At 43.1% G+C, this 19474-nt stretch overlaps 1 protein-coding gene across 2 annotated transcripts in view; it reads right to left on the bottom strand.

The window, feature by feature from the left end:
• Positions 1-19474, bottom strand: part of LOC128833417 (protein LYRIC-like) — a 44135-nt gene that overhangs the window by 12717 nt on the left and 11944 nt on the right. The window contains exons 2-5 of one of the 2 annotated variants that reach the window (XM_054021272.1): positions 12274-12333; positions 5825-5918; positions 3753-3821; positions 1515-1754 (exon numbers count right to left, since the gene is read on the bottom strand). In XM_054021272.1, the coding sequence (XP_053877247.1) occupies positions 1515-1754; positions 3753-3821; positions 5825-5918; positions 12274-12333 (463 nt within the window). The remainder of the gene's footprint in view (positions 1-1514; positions 1755-3752; positions 3822-5824; positions 5919-12273; positions 12334-19474) is intronic. The other variant, XM_054021273.1, reaches the window with a different exon arrangement.

Here is a 19474-nt window from a genome sequence, read left to right on the forward strand (position 1 = left end):
TAGCCATGCTAGCATGGGTAAAGCTAGTGTGGGTATGTCTACCTATGCTGCAGTCACATCTCAGATTGCAGTGTAGAAATACCATTAATCATAGAATATCAGAGTTGGAAGGGACCTCAAGAGGTCATCTAGTCCAACCCCCTGCTCAAAGCAGGACCATTAGTCTGGAGGAAGTTTATATCTTCTTCTGCCCTCTCAAAGTGCATCAACTTAGACTCATTATGGACTTACTCCGATTTGAACTCTCACCCACTTACACATAAATTTGCATGCAACCCTCCTTACATATCAGCTGGGAATTTGGCCCACTGAATCTAAGGGAGTATGAAATGGTGTTAATACACACACCCCTCCTGATGGGGCCAAAGAAAGGAGTGTAGCAAGGAAAGCAACTGACACTGTAAGAAAGTGAAAATTAAAGTAGGATCACCACTTTGTGGCTCCTGGATGTGTAGGTTACATCAACATCCCTTTCATATCAGTACATCTTATAAGGTTAATGGATTCTGAGTTTAAAGGAGTCTTAAGTTACACCATCTTATATCTCTGGCCTGTTGGGTTACTGCAGACAGATCACCTTACTGACTTGTGTATAATTCAATCCAACAGGATGGACCTTAATGAAAATCAGATACTGATTTGAATTAAGTTGACTTTTAAAAAATAACCATTAAAAAGAGGTGTTACCTACAACAAATCTATTTTGTTTTATTTTTCAACTTTCTTATCACACACTGTCAAAACTAGGAAGAGAAATGGAAGATACTAAAGGCCAAACTTTCAGCCTTGCCTTACTATTATTTGTATCACAGTAGTGCCTGCAAGCCACAACCAATATAACGTGGTGAGAGACAGTCCCTGTCCTGAAGCCAGACCAATACTGAGAGCCAAAACAGATGTACAGAGAGAAGAAGTGACTTGCCTAACGTCACACAGCAGGTCAGTGGAAGAGCAGGGAATAGAAACCAGCTCTCTTGAAAAAACAATGAGGAGGTCTCCTCGTTGTTTTTACTGATACAGATTAACATATATGGCTACACCTCTGAAACAGCTCTCCTGAGTTTCAGTCCAGTGCCCTACTCACTAAATCATGCTGCCTCTTGACTGGGCCTTGACTTTTATGGGCTCAGTTTAGCACCTTTGGTATAGGTCAGGTAGGAGTCTAACTCTGATTTGCAGGTGCAGTTATGGACTTTGTACTCTAAGTGAGTTCTACTGTGAGCACAAAACTGCACCACCAATGCATCTGCAATTTGCATCTACTAAAATGGAAGGCAACATCTAGAAATCTGTCCCCAAGCTTTGACGCAAACAAACTCCCACTACAGAGTTTTTTTCCTTCCCAGCTGTTTTTGGTCCTTTGTCTTAATGCTAGAGAAAAAGTCTAGTATGAACACTGTTCAATGAACAGGCTGGATGAAAATGCCATAAAGGCAGGTTAATAGAACTGGCTGAATGTTTCCTTGCCCAAACTCTGCACTCCTGCAGTGGGCTGGTTTACTGGGGAAACTCACCTACATTGGAAAAAACATCCTCTTCAGACCATGTGGGCTCAGATTCTTCTCCTGTGGCTTCTGAGTTCCTAAGAGCAGAACCACCGTCTTTCTTTGTCCCTGACTCACAGAGAGCTCCCTGTCCACTACTGCTGTTGTCCTCTGTCCCACTCACAGTGTGTGGCCAAACGGTTCCTTTCCCATCCCCATCAAAGACTGCTTCAACCACCATGGTACCGAGTGACTCTCTGCTATGGTTTTCTTGAAAACAAACATTTAAAATGGATTTTTTTAAATAGGGTTGGGACCTTGTACAGTATAAACAAAAATGTAAGGCCTGATCCAAAGTCAATGGAAAGACGCCCTTTGACTTCACTAAGGACCAGATTCAAAGCCCATTGAATATATTTACACATACAGTAGCAAAAAGACAGAGCCCCATGGTCTGAGGTTGGCAGAAGCTGAGAGCACTTGGAAGGTAGCACATTCAGCCCATGTGGGAAAGGAGGGCATCACACGGCTCGTCAGTGACCCCTTCGGAGGATTAAGAAACAACATCAGAGGAGTCTTGTCCATTCTTCCTTGGCTGGAAGGATAACTCAAGGTCATAAAGGTACAGATGGGGGCACAGAGTGTTAAAGGAAGAGAAAGAAAGGGAACTTCAGGTTTCCTTCCTGCATACGGAGCACTGTTCATGGAAGAAGAAAAATAAACACAATTTGTTGAACGTTGGCATTTTCAAGATTGCCAGAGAAATGAGCACTTGGAAGGACATTTATTACGATAATAATGATGATGATGATTTCATAGTGCCGTTCCTCCAAAGGATTTCCAAAGCAATTCACAGACTTAACCTAAGGGTAAACACAGCATCTCCCTAGTTTTTTGTGGGGGAGAAGGGGCCACAAATGATCCTAACCCCATCTCCACACAGCTTATGCTGCTACTGCTGCCTCCCTGCTATGGAACAGCAAACAGCACTCAGCAGGATTAGGACTTATTTCATAGCTTCATATATTGTAATGTCAAAAAGGGACCATTATGATCATCTAATCTAATCTCCTGCATAACTAAAGCTACTGAATATCTCCCAGTGATTTCCGATAGCCCAATAACATGTGATTCAATTAGGACTGGTCCCCGCTTAGCACTCTGGCCCCAACCCAGCAAAGCACTTAAGCACATGCTTAACTTTAAGCATGCAAGTCGCAGTGACGTAAACAGAGCTACTCATGTGAGTAAAGTTAAGCATGTGGCCTACATGCTTTGCTGGACTGCAGCCAGAGTGCTCAGCACCTCCCAAGATGGAGCCTCTGGAGCATACCTTTCATAAGGACATCCAGTCTTGATTTAAAGACCAAGCGATGGAGAGGGTGGTCCCAAAAATATTTAAATATTTGTACAGGTCATTTTTGTCCTGATCTTCACTTTTAGAGAAATACCCAAGTGCTCTTTAAGGTGGTGCCCCTTTGTAAACAATTCTCTCCTTCCCCACAAATGTCCATGTTTGTGTCACGTGGGGTCACAATTCTAACTTCACATCCCAGCCTCTAAGATGTTCTGCTGTATTTATCTTTGAGGATTTCTTTGTTGTGTTAATAAATTTCTGAAGAGAATTAAATTGCTAGGTTTTTTTTTAAAAGCATAAATGTCATGACCTGCTTTCACATACCAGAGTTATAAGAACATAATTAGCATAAGTACATAGGTCCTTCCTATATAAGTCAATGAAAAGCACTGTGAGAACACCAGAGAAAAGGTGCTGTGAGTGCGAAGTATTATTTAATTAGCATTGGTAATGTTGTGTCTCCCTTTTTATAGCTGCAAAAGAAACAACAGCTTACTATAAATAGCTCTTAATTTCAGAAACCTTTTTGAAGTAGGCAATTATGTAGGTTCTATAAATCAACTGTTACATACAATTTTTTTGAATTACAATATACAAAGTTATACAAATGCAACAGGTCTGCATGATGACCTAACTGCTGCAGATCTCTTATTCACCTCATATGTAAATCTCATTTGTCTTCGAAGTCCTGAGAATATCTTTGTGGGCTTTCATGAAAGCGTGGGGTAAAAGCTGAAGCTCTTTTCCTTAGCAAATGGTTTGTGATGGGAAATGTTTACTGTGGAATAGCAAATTATCAAGAAAACTGGCAGGCAATTGAGGGGTAAATAGGCTCTAGGCGAGAAAAAGAATTGAGAGACCCAGCCAGAACATATATTGTACATGCATGTAAATATATATTGGAGGTTTACCTTTTTGTTTCAGACGTTCTTTCCTTAAATGTCTTTTTTCTCGGCTACTGATCTTGGTCTGCCAAACACCTGCAACACAGAACAAATTTCGCCATCTCCATGCCACTAGTTACTATGAGTGAATAAGAAATTTCCTGTATGACCCATATTTGTTTACAAGGCAAAGAAAAGGAAATACTCTCATGCACATGCTATCCAGTGATGATTATAAAATCGATGTTGCAACAATCTTGGTAATGGCCAAACATACTAAACACAATCACTGCGGTTAGTATCTTGTACAATCCTAGGTACTGTAAGCATTAGAGTGTGCCCATCCCTGTGGCACTTTGGACTCCCAGAAACTCACGCTACAATATATAACTACTCTGCAATGCAATACTGTCTATTATATGGGCTGACTGATGTATCGCCACATAATTTACCGCCCTTTATGTAAGTCAAACCACATGACACCTCTTTCCTCAGGGAAGATGTCACAGCAGAGAGCCAAGTGCCCTGTATGCTTGATAATTGCTTTGGATGACAATGTCAATGAAAACATTAACTAACAAAAAGGGCACTGTTCTATCGCTGTCTCAGTTGTCAATTAATCTGACTCATAGCTTGGAGCCATCTTTCAAAAGCTCTGTGAAAAAAAAAAAACTATTTACTTAATATTTGTATATAACACTAATTCTTACTGAGTTTTCTAACCTAGTCCCCGACTAGCTCATTAGATCTACTCGGGGATATGGCTCCCTCACAGGGTTGTCTGTAAACATGCAATCACCCTTGTACATATTGGGCCAAATTCTGTCCTGACTTATATCCTGTGCAATCCCTGTTAAGTGAATGGGCCTGGCACAAGCTGTCAGTCAAGGCAGAATCTGACCCTTTGATTTTGCTGAGCCTCCCACCTCTTCCAGGACGTCTCTGTACTGTGGATGGAATAGCTCATTATCTGCTCAGTCTGACGAAAACAACAGAAGTCTGTTTGAATTAAGTCCTTGACATTTCCTATTTTTCTTCTACACTCCAAGGAACCACTGTTTGATATTAACACACATGGCCGTGCAAAGGACGCCAACCAGTGACGACCACAGTAATCACATTATAATCTTTTAAACCCAGAAAAGCTCAGGCTTTGTAATTTTCAAAATGATCTGGGGAAAAGAATACAAGGTATTTTCCAGTGAAGTTGTAGCTAACAGACCCTTGGTGGCCTCTGCTGAATCCTCTGGGAGCTCCCACAGTTCCTGTATGCCTTCTGTGCAGATCGGTCTGTACCCACAGGTTTCTACTATGCTTGTATCACTCTGGCCATACTGGGATGCTGCTCTGAGGGCCTCAAGCACAAGCCCAGCAAGAGACAATGTGGGAGATAAAAGCCATATTGTGTTACTGCTGTAGAGGCCAGAGGGAAATGCGAACCTGACAAGATCCAAAGGCAGGATCCTGTTATTCCCCTGGAACTGTGCCTCTGGCAAGAATAAGCACACCCCCTCCCTGGCTGTTTTGCCGTGCTGCCAGCCCCACTTCCAAGAACAAGCTACTGAGGGTATGTTTACACTGCAATGAAAATCCCACAGGCTGGCCCATGCCAGCTGATTTGGGCTTGGACTGTGGGGCTATTTCACTGCAGTGTAGACTTCCAAGCTTGGGCTGGAGCCCAGGCTTTAGGACCCTGTAAGTTGGGAGGGTCCCAGAACTTGGGCTGCAGCCCAAGCCCAGAAGTCTACACTGCAATGAAACAGCCCCTCAGCCCGAGCCCCGCGCGCATGAGTCAATTGGCACACACAGGCCGTGGGTGTCAACTTGCAGTGTACACATACCCTTAGGGAAGCTGCGGCCTGAAAGAGATGTGGTTAGCAGAGCTGCAATCCCCTTCTCTGTGGTCACTGGTGGGAAGGAAGGGGTTAGTCCAAAGACATCTGTCAAACTTGCAATTCTTTTGTAATGTAATTATTTTAAATACCAACTACCAAACAGCGCCTGTTCTGTCCACTGCTATGAAGGTGTTTAATCACCATAATTCTTACTTCTCTCTGGCAATACAAATCTGCTAACTGAGCGATCCACACATTTATTACCTTCCTCTTCTTCTAGCAATTTGTCTTTTTCAGCAGAGACGTGGTCTTTTGATGTTCCCTTTTCTGAGCACTGGGTCTTCTTCTTTTTCTTAGACTACAAAAAATACACATACACACACACACATATATATATACAAAATTTTCTCAGCTAGAGGCTTATTAGAGAGAAGAGAGGATGAGACTGAGTGAGTACTAAGGTCCTCGTCCTGCAATGAGCTCACAGAGTTCTGCTGAAGTCAATGAGACTCCACATGGGTGCAGAGGTTTGCCCAGGTACAGCTTATTGTGGGATCGAAGAAATGACCCTATTATGAACTCCAGAGAGCTGAATATTATACCCTCTGTACTACAAAATGACATTTATCTACAAAGTTAGAAACTGCGCATTCAAATTCAGACACCTGCTGCATATTGATATTTTGCCCATTTTGTCTTCAAAGCACTTTATAAACAGTAATTATTCCTCAGAAGGATAAAGTAAGAAATACACACTATCTACCCTATTTACATCGGGAAAACTAAAGCAGAGAAGACCAGGCCACCAGATGCTTAGAGTTTGGCACTACAATAAGTAGTCTGATTTTCAAAGGTATCAAGCACCCATAGTTTCCACTGACTATAATGGGTGTTGTAGGTGCTCAGAATCTCTGGAAAGCAGGCCAATTTCATGTAGGAACCTAAATATGAATTTGTGTCACTAACTTTAGGCCGCAAAGTTTAAACATTTCAGTTTCCCTTAGTAACTCTCAACTTTTCCAAGCTAGAACACCCATCTCCTCAAACATGCTTCCTATCTAGCCAGGGTCCTGCTCTCATTGAGAAATATGGGAAGGGCAGATTGTCATGGCCCCCAACATCTGTTCACAACCCCAAGGACGAGAAACCCGGGCTAAGTGATTTGTCCAGAAGTCTCCAGTGTCAGAGCTAGGATTTGAATCCAGGTATTCCTAGCTCCCAGTTCTGTGTTCAGACCACTGAACTGTGTCCTCCTTCTTATACTATAACAGAGTAAAAGAATGCATTCACTGTGGTAACACTAGTGAAACAAAGGCAGCAATCTGATTAGCTAAATAAGATTCCTACACATGCAATAATGGGATAACCACCAAGTAGGATGGAATCTCTAACTCATAACTCACACAAATCCATACACCCATGATAAAATAAGAGCAGAAGAACAACATGCTCGAAATATTCATTTGAATCAACTGCAAATAAATAAAGAAACAGGAGCTTGTGTTTATTGAACTCTGCCATCTGTTACAGTGAGAAGCTTTTCAAGCAGTTACAGCTCAGAGTGAAGACACTTTCAACAACTGGGGAGACAAACTGGCAGTTTAAAATAAAAACGAAAATAAAGAAATTTCTATTCTGCTTCCAGTTGGCTTTTATACTTACTAATCTGGAAGGACAACAATTTTGTGTTTTATGAACTATGGGTTTGTCTCCTTAGTTGTTCAGAGCAGCTTCAACCCAAGCCTTTTCTCACTACAGTTACCTCACGTGTGCATCCTATCCTGTTGTGTGTTGTTGCTTGTAAAGAAGATTGGGAAGATGTCCAAGGTGACTTTATTTAAGACAGTTTTGAAGTGAAGTCAGGACTACTATATTGGGAGGGTTAATGACAAGTTTTTCCAAGTTAAATGTATTGCTGAAAAATTCATGTAAAAATAAGCATTCCATAGCAATTCCTGAAGATTGGGAACATTCTTTGGCTTAACATACATGGGAAATGTGCTATTATCCAAACAAACTACAATAAAAGAAGGCAAAATCAAACACTCTAAAGTTAGAAATTGCCAGAATTAAGGTTTAATTCAAGCCCCCTTGTGTGTACACACTGGTACAGTCTTCATCTACATGCTCACATACTACTTATTCCATGGGACTCCTGCCTCATTCAAGTCACCCAAATACTGAGCTGAATACAAAGTTATTAATTTCCTCATGGGCTTTTCTATGGTGCTCATCTGAGCTCTTCACAAACATTAATGAATTTCTGAGATTAAGTCATTATTATCCCCATTATTAGCTTGGGAACTGAGGCACAGAGGCTAAAATTGTCAGCAGTTTCCACTAATTTTGGGTGACCAACTTGAAACACATACACCCATTTTTCAGAGTACTTAGTATTTTATAGCACTTTATAATGTCAAAGAACAGCTCCCATTGACCATAATTGCAGCTCTGAGTGCTCAGCACTTCTGCAAATCAGACACCAGGGTCTCAAGTCAGGCATCCAGAATATGAGCAACACACAATTAATGGCCAGCTGTGAACATTTTGGTTTAAGTGACTTGCCCAATTCACATAGGAGCTGAGGTAGAGAAAGGGATAGAATCTGATTCTTCAAAGCAGCATTCAATAGCCTTGACCATGAGACCATCCTTTCTCTTCCTGCCATGTCTGGCTCATTCACTATACACGGTGCAACTTCTGCTACAAATGAAGCAGGGGTCCTACAGATAACAGCCTCATTCACTACACAACCCGCATTAACTGACAGAATTTAGCTCATCTTGTGCACTAAATGAGTGCACTGAATGGAAAAAAACCTGTATGTGATCACGTAATTAAAGATCGCATCCTAATGCAGACACAACATGGCCGATTTAAGGATGTCCAGGCAACATTAATTCTGGCATTTCCTAGCTTTTCAATGCTTGACTTTGCAACCTTAACATTCTTGTAATGTAGGCTTTTTAAAAATGAATCTTCTAATTAAAAAAAAAAAATCATGACACCTCTTCCCCAGAAATTCTAACATGTGGAACCATTCTGACGCCCACCTTGATTAGTCAGCAGGATTCGTACCTTTAGATACATAGCACAGACCTCTACCACTTGAACTAATGGGGTAACTGGTAGCTGTAGTAGGCTGTTCTGCTCTACATGGACCAGTTGTTAGAGAGGGAAAGCAACACACACTCTGCCAGTGGGTTTCACAGCTATTTGCTGTCAGCAGAGGAATAGAGAGAATCTGGACTCCTGGTTTTAATTCTAGGTGTAAGCAGAGTCTGGATGAGCTCTCCCCTGACATCTAGTGGTGAGCTGTGGAAAAAGACTTCAGAAGCTGATCTCGTTTGCATGGACACAACCACCCCACCTAGGTGCTCAGCATGATGGGATTGCTTGCCCAAATGATCACTAGTGGCTGATGTTGGATCCCCAGTCTCCTTGTTATGGGGACAGGAGTAATAAAGGGCTGTTATCCTTGTTGTGTGAACTGAGGGCAGCAAAACTGTACCTGGCATACCCCAATGGAGGGACTCACCCTCAACTGAACAGCACTCACTAGGCAGGGGACATGGGTTCCAAAGTCCAATGAGTTGAGAGAAGTGGGGGTAGGGGGTAGACCTGACTGGGTGGGTCCTATTTAAGGGTCCTACACACCATTTGACCCTTTTTCTCTCTATTGTATAATAAAAGAGCTAATTGAGAGTTTTCTTACATGCTGTAGAACTGAAATCACTTAATACCTAGGTCTAAGTATAAGTCTTAGACCTACTCTGGGACAGTGTCTCTATTACAAAAGACTGCCCAGTGTGCACCAGCAGTAAGGCTCCCCCACTAACAGCTGAAATCACTGAGAACTGTGGTAAATGGGTAGAGGGGCCTGAAGACATCTTGGTGAGCTGGTGGAGAGGCATAGCAAGCAGCTAGCAGGGTGGCTAGTGGAGAGTTGTGACCAGCAGGGTGGCTGGCAGAGGGACATGGCAAGCGGCCAATAGAGAAGCTGGTGGAGAGGGCCAGAGCAGAGCCCCACAGAGGCATGGCAATCGGCCATTGGGGCGATGAGCGAGTGCCTGAGCAGTGCAGTGTGTAAGGTACCTCCTTACCTCCCTGCCTTCCACACAGGGTGGGAGGTGAACTATGCAGATGAACCTCTGAACTCTGCACTGGCCAAGGATAGCAACTGTGAGTGGGGTACAGAGAAGGGATGGGCACGTTAAAGGGACTTTTGGGTTGCTGGACTTAAGACCCTGAGGGGAAAAGGACACTGCCCAACTTGCTTGGGGGTGGGTCCTTTGCTCTTGGTTCATGAACCCTAGTTGCAGTGTTTTCCCAAATTAATGCTGAGTTACTTTCCTCCTTTTATTAAAAGTTTTTGCTACACTCAGACTCTGTGCTTGAGAGAGGGGAAGTATTGCCTCCTAGAGGTGCCCAGGGGGTGGTGTGTAATTGTCCCAGGTCACTAGGTGGGGGCTCGAGCCGGTTTTGTGTTATATTGTTGAAAAGGAACCCCTAGATACTGAACCCAGCCTTTGTTGCTGCTGGCTCCACCTGGCAGGAGGATTACATAGGTTTTGTAGAGGAACGGTTATAGACCCTTTTGCTCCTATGCCCCAGCTGGTCCCAGTGCCCCTCTCCCCAAAGTTCAGGTTGCTTGACACTTCCCATTACAAGACCTTGTTTTCTGTTGCTTGTAACTTTGCCAAACTTTAACCATTTAGGGTGAAATTTCCCATGCTGGATATCTGCCTCCGGTTGATTTTTGGTTGGGTTTGTTTTTTAGTTTTGGTGTTTTTCAGTTTCATCTTAAATGTTTCAGACATTATTTTGCTAATTATAATTTTTTTTTTTACAACTACTTCATTGGTCTTATGGTTAAAACCAAGTGCAGGGTCTTTTCTGAGCAGTGTAATGGTAGGTTTGTCTGTTTGGCCACTTTATATGAAATTGGTTTTTGGAGCAGAGTGATGGGATAGGAGCTTGTTTCACCCACTGTGTGTATGAATGTCATATTGCAGAGCTGCTGGGTATAGTATGTCTTCCCCTGGGGAGAACATGCTCGTTCAAACAAAACAAACGTGTGTTGTGTGGGTGTTTTGTTGATAACATTAACCTGTGTTTTCTGTCAGTTTGTCTGTTTTGTGTTTCTAATGTGGGTTTCTCCAGTTCAGTGACTGTTTTCTTTATTTCTACTCTAGCGTTTTTTCATAAAGCACTTCAGTGGCTGGTTCTTTGTTCTCTCCCAAACCAGTTCTCATGTGTTAGTGGTTTCCGAACATGTGGCCTTTGGTTCAGTGTCTCTCTCAGCGGTGTCCCCACAGGAGAGAATTTTCCCATTCCTAAAAAAAAAAATCTTGGGTTGTATAAGTAGGGGTATTGCCAGCAGATTGAGGGACGTGATCATTCCCCTCTATTCGACATTGGTGAGGCCTCATCTGGAGCACTGTGTCCAGTTTTGAGCCCCACACTACAAGAAGGATGTGGAAAAATTGGAAAGAGTCCAGCGGAGGGCAACAAAAATGATTTGGGGGCTGGAGCACATGACTTATGAGGAGAGGCTGAAGGAACTGGGATTGTTTAGTCTGCAGAAGAGAAGAATGAGGAGGGATTTGATAGCTACTTTCAACTACCTGAAAGGGGGTTCCAAAGAGGATGGATCTAGACTGTTCTCAGTGGTAGCAGATGACAGAACAAGGAGTAATGGTCTCAAGTTGCAGTGGGGGAGGTTTAGGTTGGATATTAGGAAAAACTTTTTCACTAGGAGGGTGGTGAAGCACTGGAATGGGTTACCTAGGGAGGTGATGGAATCTCCTTCCTTAGAGGTTTTTAAGGTCAGGCTTGACAAAGCCCTGGCTGGGATGATTTAGTTAGGGATTGGTCCTGCTTTGAGCAGGGGGTTGGACTAGACGACCTCCTGAGGTCCCTTCCAACCCTGATATTCTATGATTCTATGATTGAGAAGCTGTAGTGCCTCCATGCTTTAGAGCAGGGACTTGAAATTTGGCAGGGGATTCTATTTGGTTAAAAGGAGTTGCCTTTTGCTATTCCTATGAAAATCTGCCCAAATTTTGCCAAGTTATAAACCTCTGAAAATCTCAGTTTGTTCATGCTTACAGATTTGTTAGAGTTAGGCAACTAAGTTCAACAAATATTTGGTCCGAACTGAGCATGCTCCACTTCCCAGACACAGTTTTATCTGTGACCAGGAAGGGTCAAGCAACCTTAACTATAGGCAGTGCCTACAGTCCTGTCTATAACAATATGACTGTACCACAGATTTGTTCAGTTCAGGCCTGATCCAAAGCCCAGTGAAATCAATGGAAAGTCTTGTATTTGGATTAGGCTCTTTAGTTATCATAATTAATGACAACAGTTTGGTAAGGGATATTAAAACTTGTGCTTCTGATCTTAAACCAATCTCTAAGTATAACACACTTGGGGGGGGCGGGCAGATTATCCCATCACTGCCTGAGGAGGTCACACACCTTCCTCTGAAGCATCTGCTGCTGGCCATTCCTGGACACAGAATACTAGCCTAGATAGAACTTGGGTCTGATCCAGTCTGGCAACTTCTGTGTTCCTAACTGCAATTCTTTAAGCCTTTCAAATAACAGGAACGTGTTATCCTTACAAAAGCCATAATAGAAAATAAGAACATTCTTAAAACAAATATCATTTTAGAAATACCGTGTAAATTCTGGAACTAATAGTGGTACCTTCAGTAGCTTTTTTTCTCTCATGCCAACAGAGGTTAGAAGCTGACAATTCACTGGAACCTGGAACATGGATATTCAAAAATGTTATACTATGGGGAAAATACATTCCTATAAGCTCAATGTTGCAATTCTTGTAATACACCTCCATGGGAGTCAGTCACATGTGATCGGTCTGAAAGAATACACAGAATTAACAATAACCCCAGGCTAGGAGTTTGTGGCCTTGTTGCAACTTAAGTTAATTGATTGCCAATTGATTTGAATGAGCTAAAAACCTTCATTAAAGACGGTCTAGAAAATCCACAAACTTTTGTCCCAAGACAGAAACATTTGTGGTTTATCCTAGAGTATATCTAGACCAGGATAAAAAGTGTCAGTCAACACATTTTAAAACAGACAGGGTGATTTTATTGTGTATTTTAATGTGTATTAGCTGGTTGAGATGGACTCTAGGTTGTGTCTAGACATACCACTAGGGTAAACCACAAGTGTTTGTGGAACGTCTAGATGAGCATATATTGGCTAACTCAAACTCATTGGCAATCAATTAATCTGAGTTACAAGAAGACTGCAAACTTTAGCCGGACATAACTTGAAATAGCAAGGCTCACAGTTCTTTGGGAAGGACAATGCACACTACTCTTCCCTAGGGTTCCATCACAGAAGGGAACCTGTAGTTTCTGCTTGGGACACGGCAGAACCCCCACCAATGGAGGCTGCCAAAAGAATGCACTGTATTGGCATCTCCCTTAGCTGCTCTGACCATACCACTTCCCAGAGCTACCCAGGTTAAGGGATGTGCTGGCTCCCTGCAATCCTTCTGGTAAAGGGGAAGTTGCTACCACATTCTACCATCTGCTCTCCCCCTTCCTCTGAGAACTGAACTGGTGCTGATTTTTTAGACTCCAAATGTACCGGGTGAATAAGAAATTATCTCCACCGAAGGTTGTGATAATTCATTATCACCAAAAAGAAATTGCGATTCCCTTATAGTTTTATCAACAGAGACATTTATTCATTGCTGGGCCAATTGCTCTGATAGTCATTCCTATACTACTAACTCTGGACTAGCACAGCTTAGGGCCCTGACCTTGCAAAGAGAATTGTCTAGGTAGCACCCTGCATATAACGCCACTGAAATCAGGGGGGCTCTGCCCCACATAGCTCATTATGCAGAACTGGTGCCATAATTTGTTCCTACATTTTCCAGAGTTAATTCTCAGCCCCTCAATACTATGGTGATTAGGCAGATCAAACTATGCTGCTGCCTCCTGGACCACTTCCTACCAGACCCCTCTCTTCCCACAGGGTAAAGCAAAGCACTGAACACAACAATAAAGTTTCTGACCTTCAAAGAGTCACCAGTCCCTCCTTTGCAGACTTGACCTGAGGAAGCAAGCATTCCTGTGGTGCTCCTTCCCGTCAGCTCACCTCCACTGCCTGCCCACCACTGAGCTACTCTGCTCCCATTTTTAAGCTCCTTCTCCAGTTTGTGCAGACTTTGCAGGTGTGTGGGCCCAGAACAGCTCCATGACCCGTTCCTCTCCAGTGTGGGGTTTGTACACTCCATCACACACACTAATGATCTCTAGATGAACCGCTGGTCGACTCAGTATGGCTGTTTTCTTGCCCTCACCATGATATTATGCCAGTTAGACCCCCCATGTAATAGTCTATGTCTCTCATTTTATCCTGCCCCCATTTTGGTCAGCGAGCTGGCCCTACAGCTCTGGAAGTCCCTCCAACCCTTTCCTTCCTTGTCAGGGCCCCTAGGTTTCATTTTTGGCCACATGTTAATTTATGGCACTGTTTGGTCGTTTTGAGAAAAAATATAATTATTTGATGTAATTTATCGTTACTGGAATCATTGCAAATAAATGTAGATTGATGCCTTTCCTCATTCTTAGAGGAAAATATTGTTTTTTATGCAGTCAGAGATAAACTGAATTAAATAATTGTATAAATCCACTATGTTACCAGATTTGCACATTACTTTGGGGTATGCTCATTTATTCGGGTTACTCTTCTGGGAAAGGGGATTCTGTTCTCAATGTACTGTTTGTGTCACTTGTGTGTTCATATGGAGCTCTACTTCTCCCTGCTGCAAGTCCCCTCCCAATGGAGCTACCCTGCAGGATCTAGGTTCCCTAGGGCTGGGGTTCTTCAGCCCCAAAACCGGATGAACACAGCCACATCCACACATACATTAAGAGAGCAAGTCTGAGTGGACCGGGTCCATCAGCACTGTCAAGCTGACTCCTTATATGTCTCTGGACTCACTGGGCTGGATGAAGCACTTTCAAGCTGCCTCTCCTTATATACCTCTGGGCTCCATGGACTGGGTCAAGCAGCACTTTCAAGCTGTTACCCTTATACGTCCCAGATTCAGCACGTCCCTATCCCCACTCTCACATCACAATTGTACTGGCAGTAATCTACTTGATGAGCAAACCCCACAGTATTTTGGGCGCTGCAGTAGAGTGAATGGGGGAAGCTAAAAACACAGAAGAGTAAACTTCAGCAAGAGAGAGAGAAGTAACCAACTTAACCATAAAAGTTATTTATAATAATAGTGATAACTACACAAGGAGGGCTAAACCAAAATAACATACATTATTAAAAGTTAACACCTAAGGTAGAAAGGAAAAAAGAGAGAGAGAAAGAGGGGGAATCTCACCCACTCCATGAGGCTTGAACTGGTCGGGGTTCCCAGGTGATGGTGATAGCGGAGGGTCCTGAGCGCTGGAGACAGTCAGAGTCCCCAGCAGGATCAGTCAGGAGAAGATGGAGTTCCAGTGGAACTGATGCATAGTTTGGATCTAAGCATCAGAACCCTGACTAGAGGGTGAGTAGGGATTTTTGTAGAGAAAATACAATTGTTCAAGGGAGAACAATAGATTTGTTTATAGGTAAGCTGATGACAAGGGTTTTCTTTAGACTAGACAGTAAGAGCCGATCACTCTTGGCTATGGGTGCGGTTTTCTTCCAGGGAGCTCACAATGCAACTAGGCTGCTTCAGTATTTGGATATCAATTAAGGATTTATTACTAGAATTGGTCTGATAATTGCTGAGCTGGGTGTGAACAGACATAGGTTCATTAGCATCTGGAGCAGAGATTCCTATGATGCAGTGCTTCCCTGCTTTTTCTGGTCCCAGAATTCAGTGTGGTTCTCTGTTCTCCATTCTGTATGTAAATTGAGATGTCTTCCTGTCCCATCTTTCATGCAGATGAGGCTCTGCTCTCCATTCTGTATGCTAATGGAGATGTCTTAATATTGTCACCCTTGTCAGGAGGGGTCTAGGTGTGTCTCCCAACGCCCTTCACTGCTCTCTGCAAGTTTTTTTTCCCTCTGATGGGTTTTGGTTTAAGCAGAGGCTTGGGGGGGTGAGGGGAGTGTCTTTCATGAGTCAGGCTGGATACTGCCCCCTGGTTCCTCAAGAACACAGAGGTGTCTGGTATCAACTAGTACAATTCTAAATAAATTCAAACACGTGCAAAAAAGCATCCTCATGGCCTTTTATGGAATTATACACTGTAGCATATTAAATTGCATTCTTCTTTTCCTGAGCCAATCAGAAGGCTTTTCTGACTCTATGGCCATTGAGTTTGTGATGCACAGGGTGGTGAGCTGCCTTTTCTCTGCCTTTTCTCCTTTATATAAAGGTGATGCTTTCTCTCTCTATCACTAATCCTTTGTGGCTTTTTTGCAATTATTGATTCGACTTTATTATGTAGCCCCAGAGAGAGGCCCAGGGGACATTTTTACAAGACATGCCACACAACGTGTTTCTGAATGTTCACCCCTCCACTAGGACCAGGACCTCTAAACACACTCCCATGCACACTCATGTAGCTTATAGTTCTATGCATGGTGGGGAGAGGGCATGTGTGCCAGGTTGCTGCTGACCAGAATACAATCATGGAATACAAACACATTGATGCTGCTTTTCTGGGCCCTCCTCCTTCCCCCAACAGTCTGTTCCATCTTTAAGAATATCAAATATAGTTTAAAAATATACCAGATAATGCAGCAGATACCATCTTCTACAGGGGAGGCTTTTTAAATAGAAAATACAATGAATGTAGGTGGGCACAGTAAAAGAGCACCTCTAGAACTAGGTCTGTTTCATCAGTAGCTGGTATCTATTTGTGACCAGACACCTAAACTGGATTTTTCAGCTATAACCTAAGATATCAGACATGTGATGGCTTAGAGTTGGTCTCCAACAACCACAGGATTGCCAATCAGGAACCATCCAATATGCCACCTAGTCTGGCATCCTCATCGAGGTTAATTTAGTATGTTAGCTACTCAGGGCATGAACCATAGGCCCAGATTCCCAGCTGTGCCCAGTATCCACTGCTCACAACTAAGGGGGGGAAAGGGAAGAGTAAGGAGATGGTTGCAGCTCCATCTTTCTGGACCAGTTCTATGCCAAGCCTAGCTCCAGTGTAGTTTAGGCCTGCTGTAAACTACAGTGGGATGTTACCCCAGACAAGCATTGTGACTCCACCACAGTATTCTGGTCATGTCCTGTCCCATCCTTGATACACTATGCTGGAATCTGCATGGTGAGGTGATACAGGAGCTGGCTATGCCAGCTCTTCCGCCAGTTGGGGACTGCACTATGGTGGGGAGAGCCACTAGTTTTCCACCCCCTTTGCCCACCAGGGGTCAGATCAAAGTAAAAAATTTGGCCCCATATTTTCTTCTGGGTCTTGTATACTGAGCACACTATCAGCGCTTAACAAATAATTATTAATGTCTTCAATGATGGCCAATGCCTGTGTTTTCAAGGAAAACACACTTCCCCTATATAATACAGCTAAGTATGCTATGTTATCCACAGAGGAAATAATTGCCTAACCCCAGCATGCGACTAACCTGTGCTCTGAAACAAAAGGACGGAATGCCCTTATCTTTATTATCTACTCCTGGGGTAAAAAAATTGTAAGTATATCAGCAGCAGGAAGCATGCTGAACAACCAGTGGGGCCACTGGACGTTCGAGATGCACTCAAAGAGGATAAGGCCATTGCAGAGAAACTAAATGAATTATTTGCATTGGTCTTTACAGCTGAGGATGTGATGGAGACTCCCCAACCTGAGCCATTCTTTTTAGGTGACAAATCTGAAGAACTGTCCCAGATTGAGGTGTCATTAGAGGAGGTTTTGGAACAAACTGATAAATTAAACAGGGCCAAATGGTATTCTCCCAAGAGTTCTGAAGGAACTCGAATGTGAAATTGCAGAACTACTAACCGTGGTATGTAGCCTATCATTTAAATCAGCTTCTGTACCAGATGACTGGAGGATAGCTAATGTGATGCCAATTTTTTAAAAGGGGCTCCAGAGGCAATCCTGGCAATTACAGGCAGGTAAGCCTAACTTCAGTAAAGGGCAAATTGGTTGAAACTGTAGTAAAGAACAGAATTATCAGACACATAGATAAACACAATTTGTTGGGGAAGAATCAACATGTTTTTTGTATAGGGAAACTATGCTCACCAGTCTACTAGAATTCTTTGAGGGGGTCAACAAGCATGTGGACAAGAGGGATCCAGTGGATATAATGTACTTAGATTTTCAGAAAGCCTTTGGCAAGGTCCATCACCAAAGGCTCTAGCAAAGTAAGCTATCATGGGATAAGAGGGAAGGTCCTCTCATGGATCAGTAACTGGTTAAAAGATAGGAAACAAAGGGTAGGAATAAATGGTCAGTTTTCAGAGTGGAGAGAGGTAAATAGTCCCCCTGTGTCTGTACTGGGACTAGTATTGTTCAACATATTCATAAATGATCTGGAAAAAGGGGTAAACAGCGAGGTGGCAAAATTTGCAGATGATATAAAACTACTCAAGATAGTTAAGTCCAAAGCAGATTGCGAAGAGTTACAAAGGGACCTCACAAAACTGGGTAACTGGGCAACAAAATGGCAGATTAAATTCCATGTTGATAAATGCAAAATAATGCACATTGAAAAACGTAATTCCAACTATACATATACAATGATGGGGTCTAAATTAGCTGTTACCACTCAGGAAAGAGATCTTTGAGTCAGTGTGGATAGTTCTCTGAAAACATCCACTCATTGTGCAGCGGCAGTCAAAAAAGCTAACAGAATGTTGGGAATCATTAAGAAAGGGATAGATCATAAGACAGAAAATATCATATTGCCTCTTTATAAACCCATGGTATGCCCACATCTTGAATACTGTATGCAGGCGTGTTCGCCCCATCTCAAAAAAGATATATCGGAATTGGAAAAGGTTCAGAAAAGTGCAACAAAAATGATTAGGAATATGGAACATCTTCCATGTGAGAGAGATTTCAAAAATTAGGGCTGTTCAGAGAGACAACTAAGGGGGGATATGACTGACGTCTATAAAACCATGACTGGTGTGGAGAAAGTAAATAAGGAAGTGTTGTTTACTCCTTCTCATAAGAACTAGGGGTTACCAAATGAAATTAATAGACAGCAGGTTTAAAACAAACAAAAGGAAGTATTTTTTTTCACACAACGCACAGGCAACCTGTGGTACTCTTTGCCAGAGGATATTGTAAAGGCCAAGACTATAACAGGGTTCCTGGAGGATAGGTCCATCAATGGCTATTAGCCAGGATGGGCAGGGATGGTGTTCCGAGCCTTTGTTTGCCAGAAGCTGGGAATGAGTGACAGGGAATGGATCACTTGATGATTACCTGTTCTGTTCATTCCCTCTGAAGCACCTGGCATTGGCCACTGTCAGAAGACAGGATACTGGGCTAGATGGATCTTTGGTCTGACCCAGTATGGCCGTTCTTATGTTTATGTTGTTATGAATTCTGTGCCACTTTGCACATGCAGAATTCATGTTCCGTGCAGAATTTTTTTTTTTCAGCAGAAAATACATTGAGCGGCTGCAGTTACACCTTTCACCCACCAGAGGTCGATGTGGCATCAGAATAGAGAGCAGCTCCTCTGAGGTGAGATGGGCTCCAGCTGTGTATAGGAAAGAGAAGAGGCTGCGTTCTGCACAGCACCCTGCCTGTGGGGCCAAATAGGAGGAACCAGATATAGCGGGTCAGACAGCGTGGAGCACATAGGGCTGCTGGGGGGTGTCACAAACTGGGATTCAGAAGGGGTAGCTGTAGGGGACAGACTGGGGCACAGACTGAATGGGACTGGGGGTGCAGGGACACCTGGGGATGTGGGGGCGGGG

The sequence above is a fragment of the Malaclemys terrapin genome, chromosome 3, assembly GCF_027887155.1.
Source record: "Malaclemys terrapin pileata isolate rMalTer1 chromosome 3, rMalTer1.hap1, whole genome shotgun sequence".
Lineage (NCBI taxonomy): Eukaryota > Metazoa > Chordata > Testudines > Emydidae > Malaclemys > Malaclemys terrapin.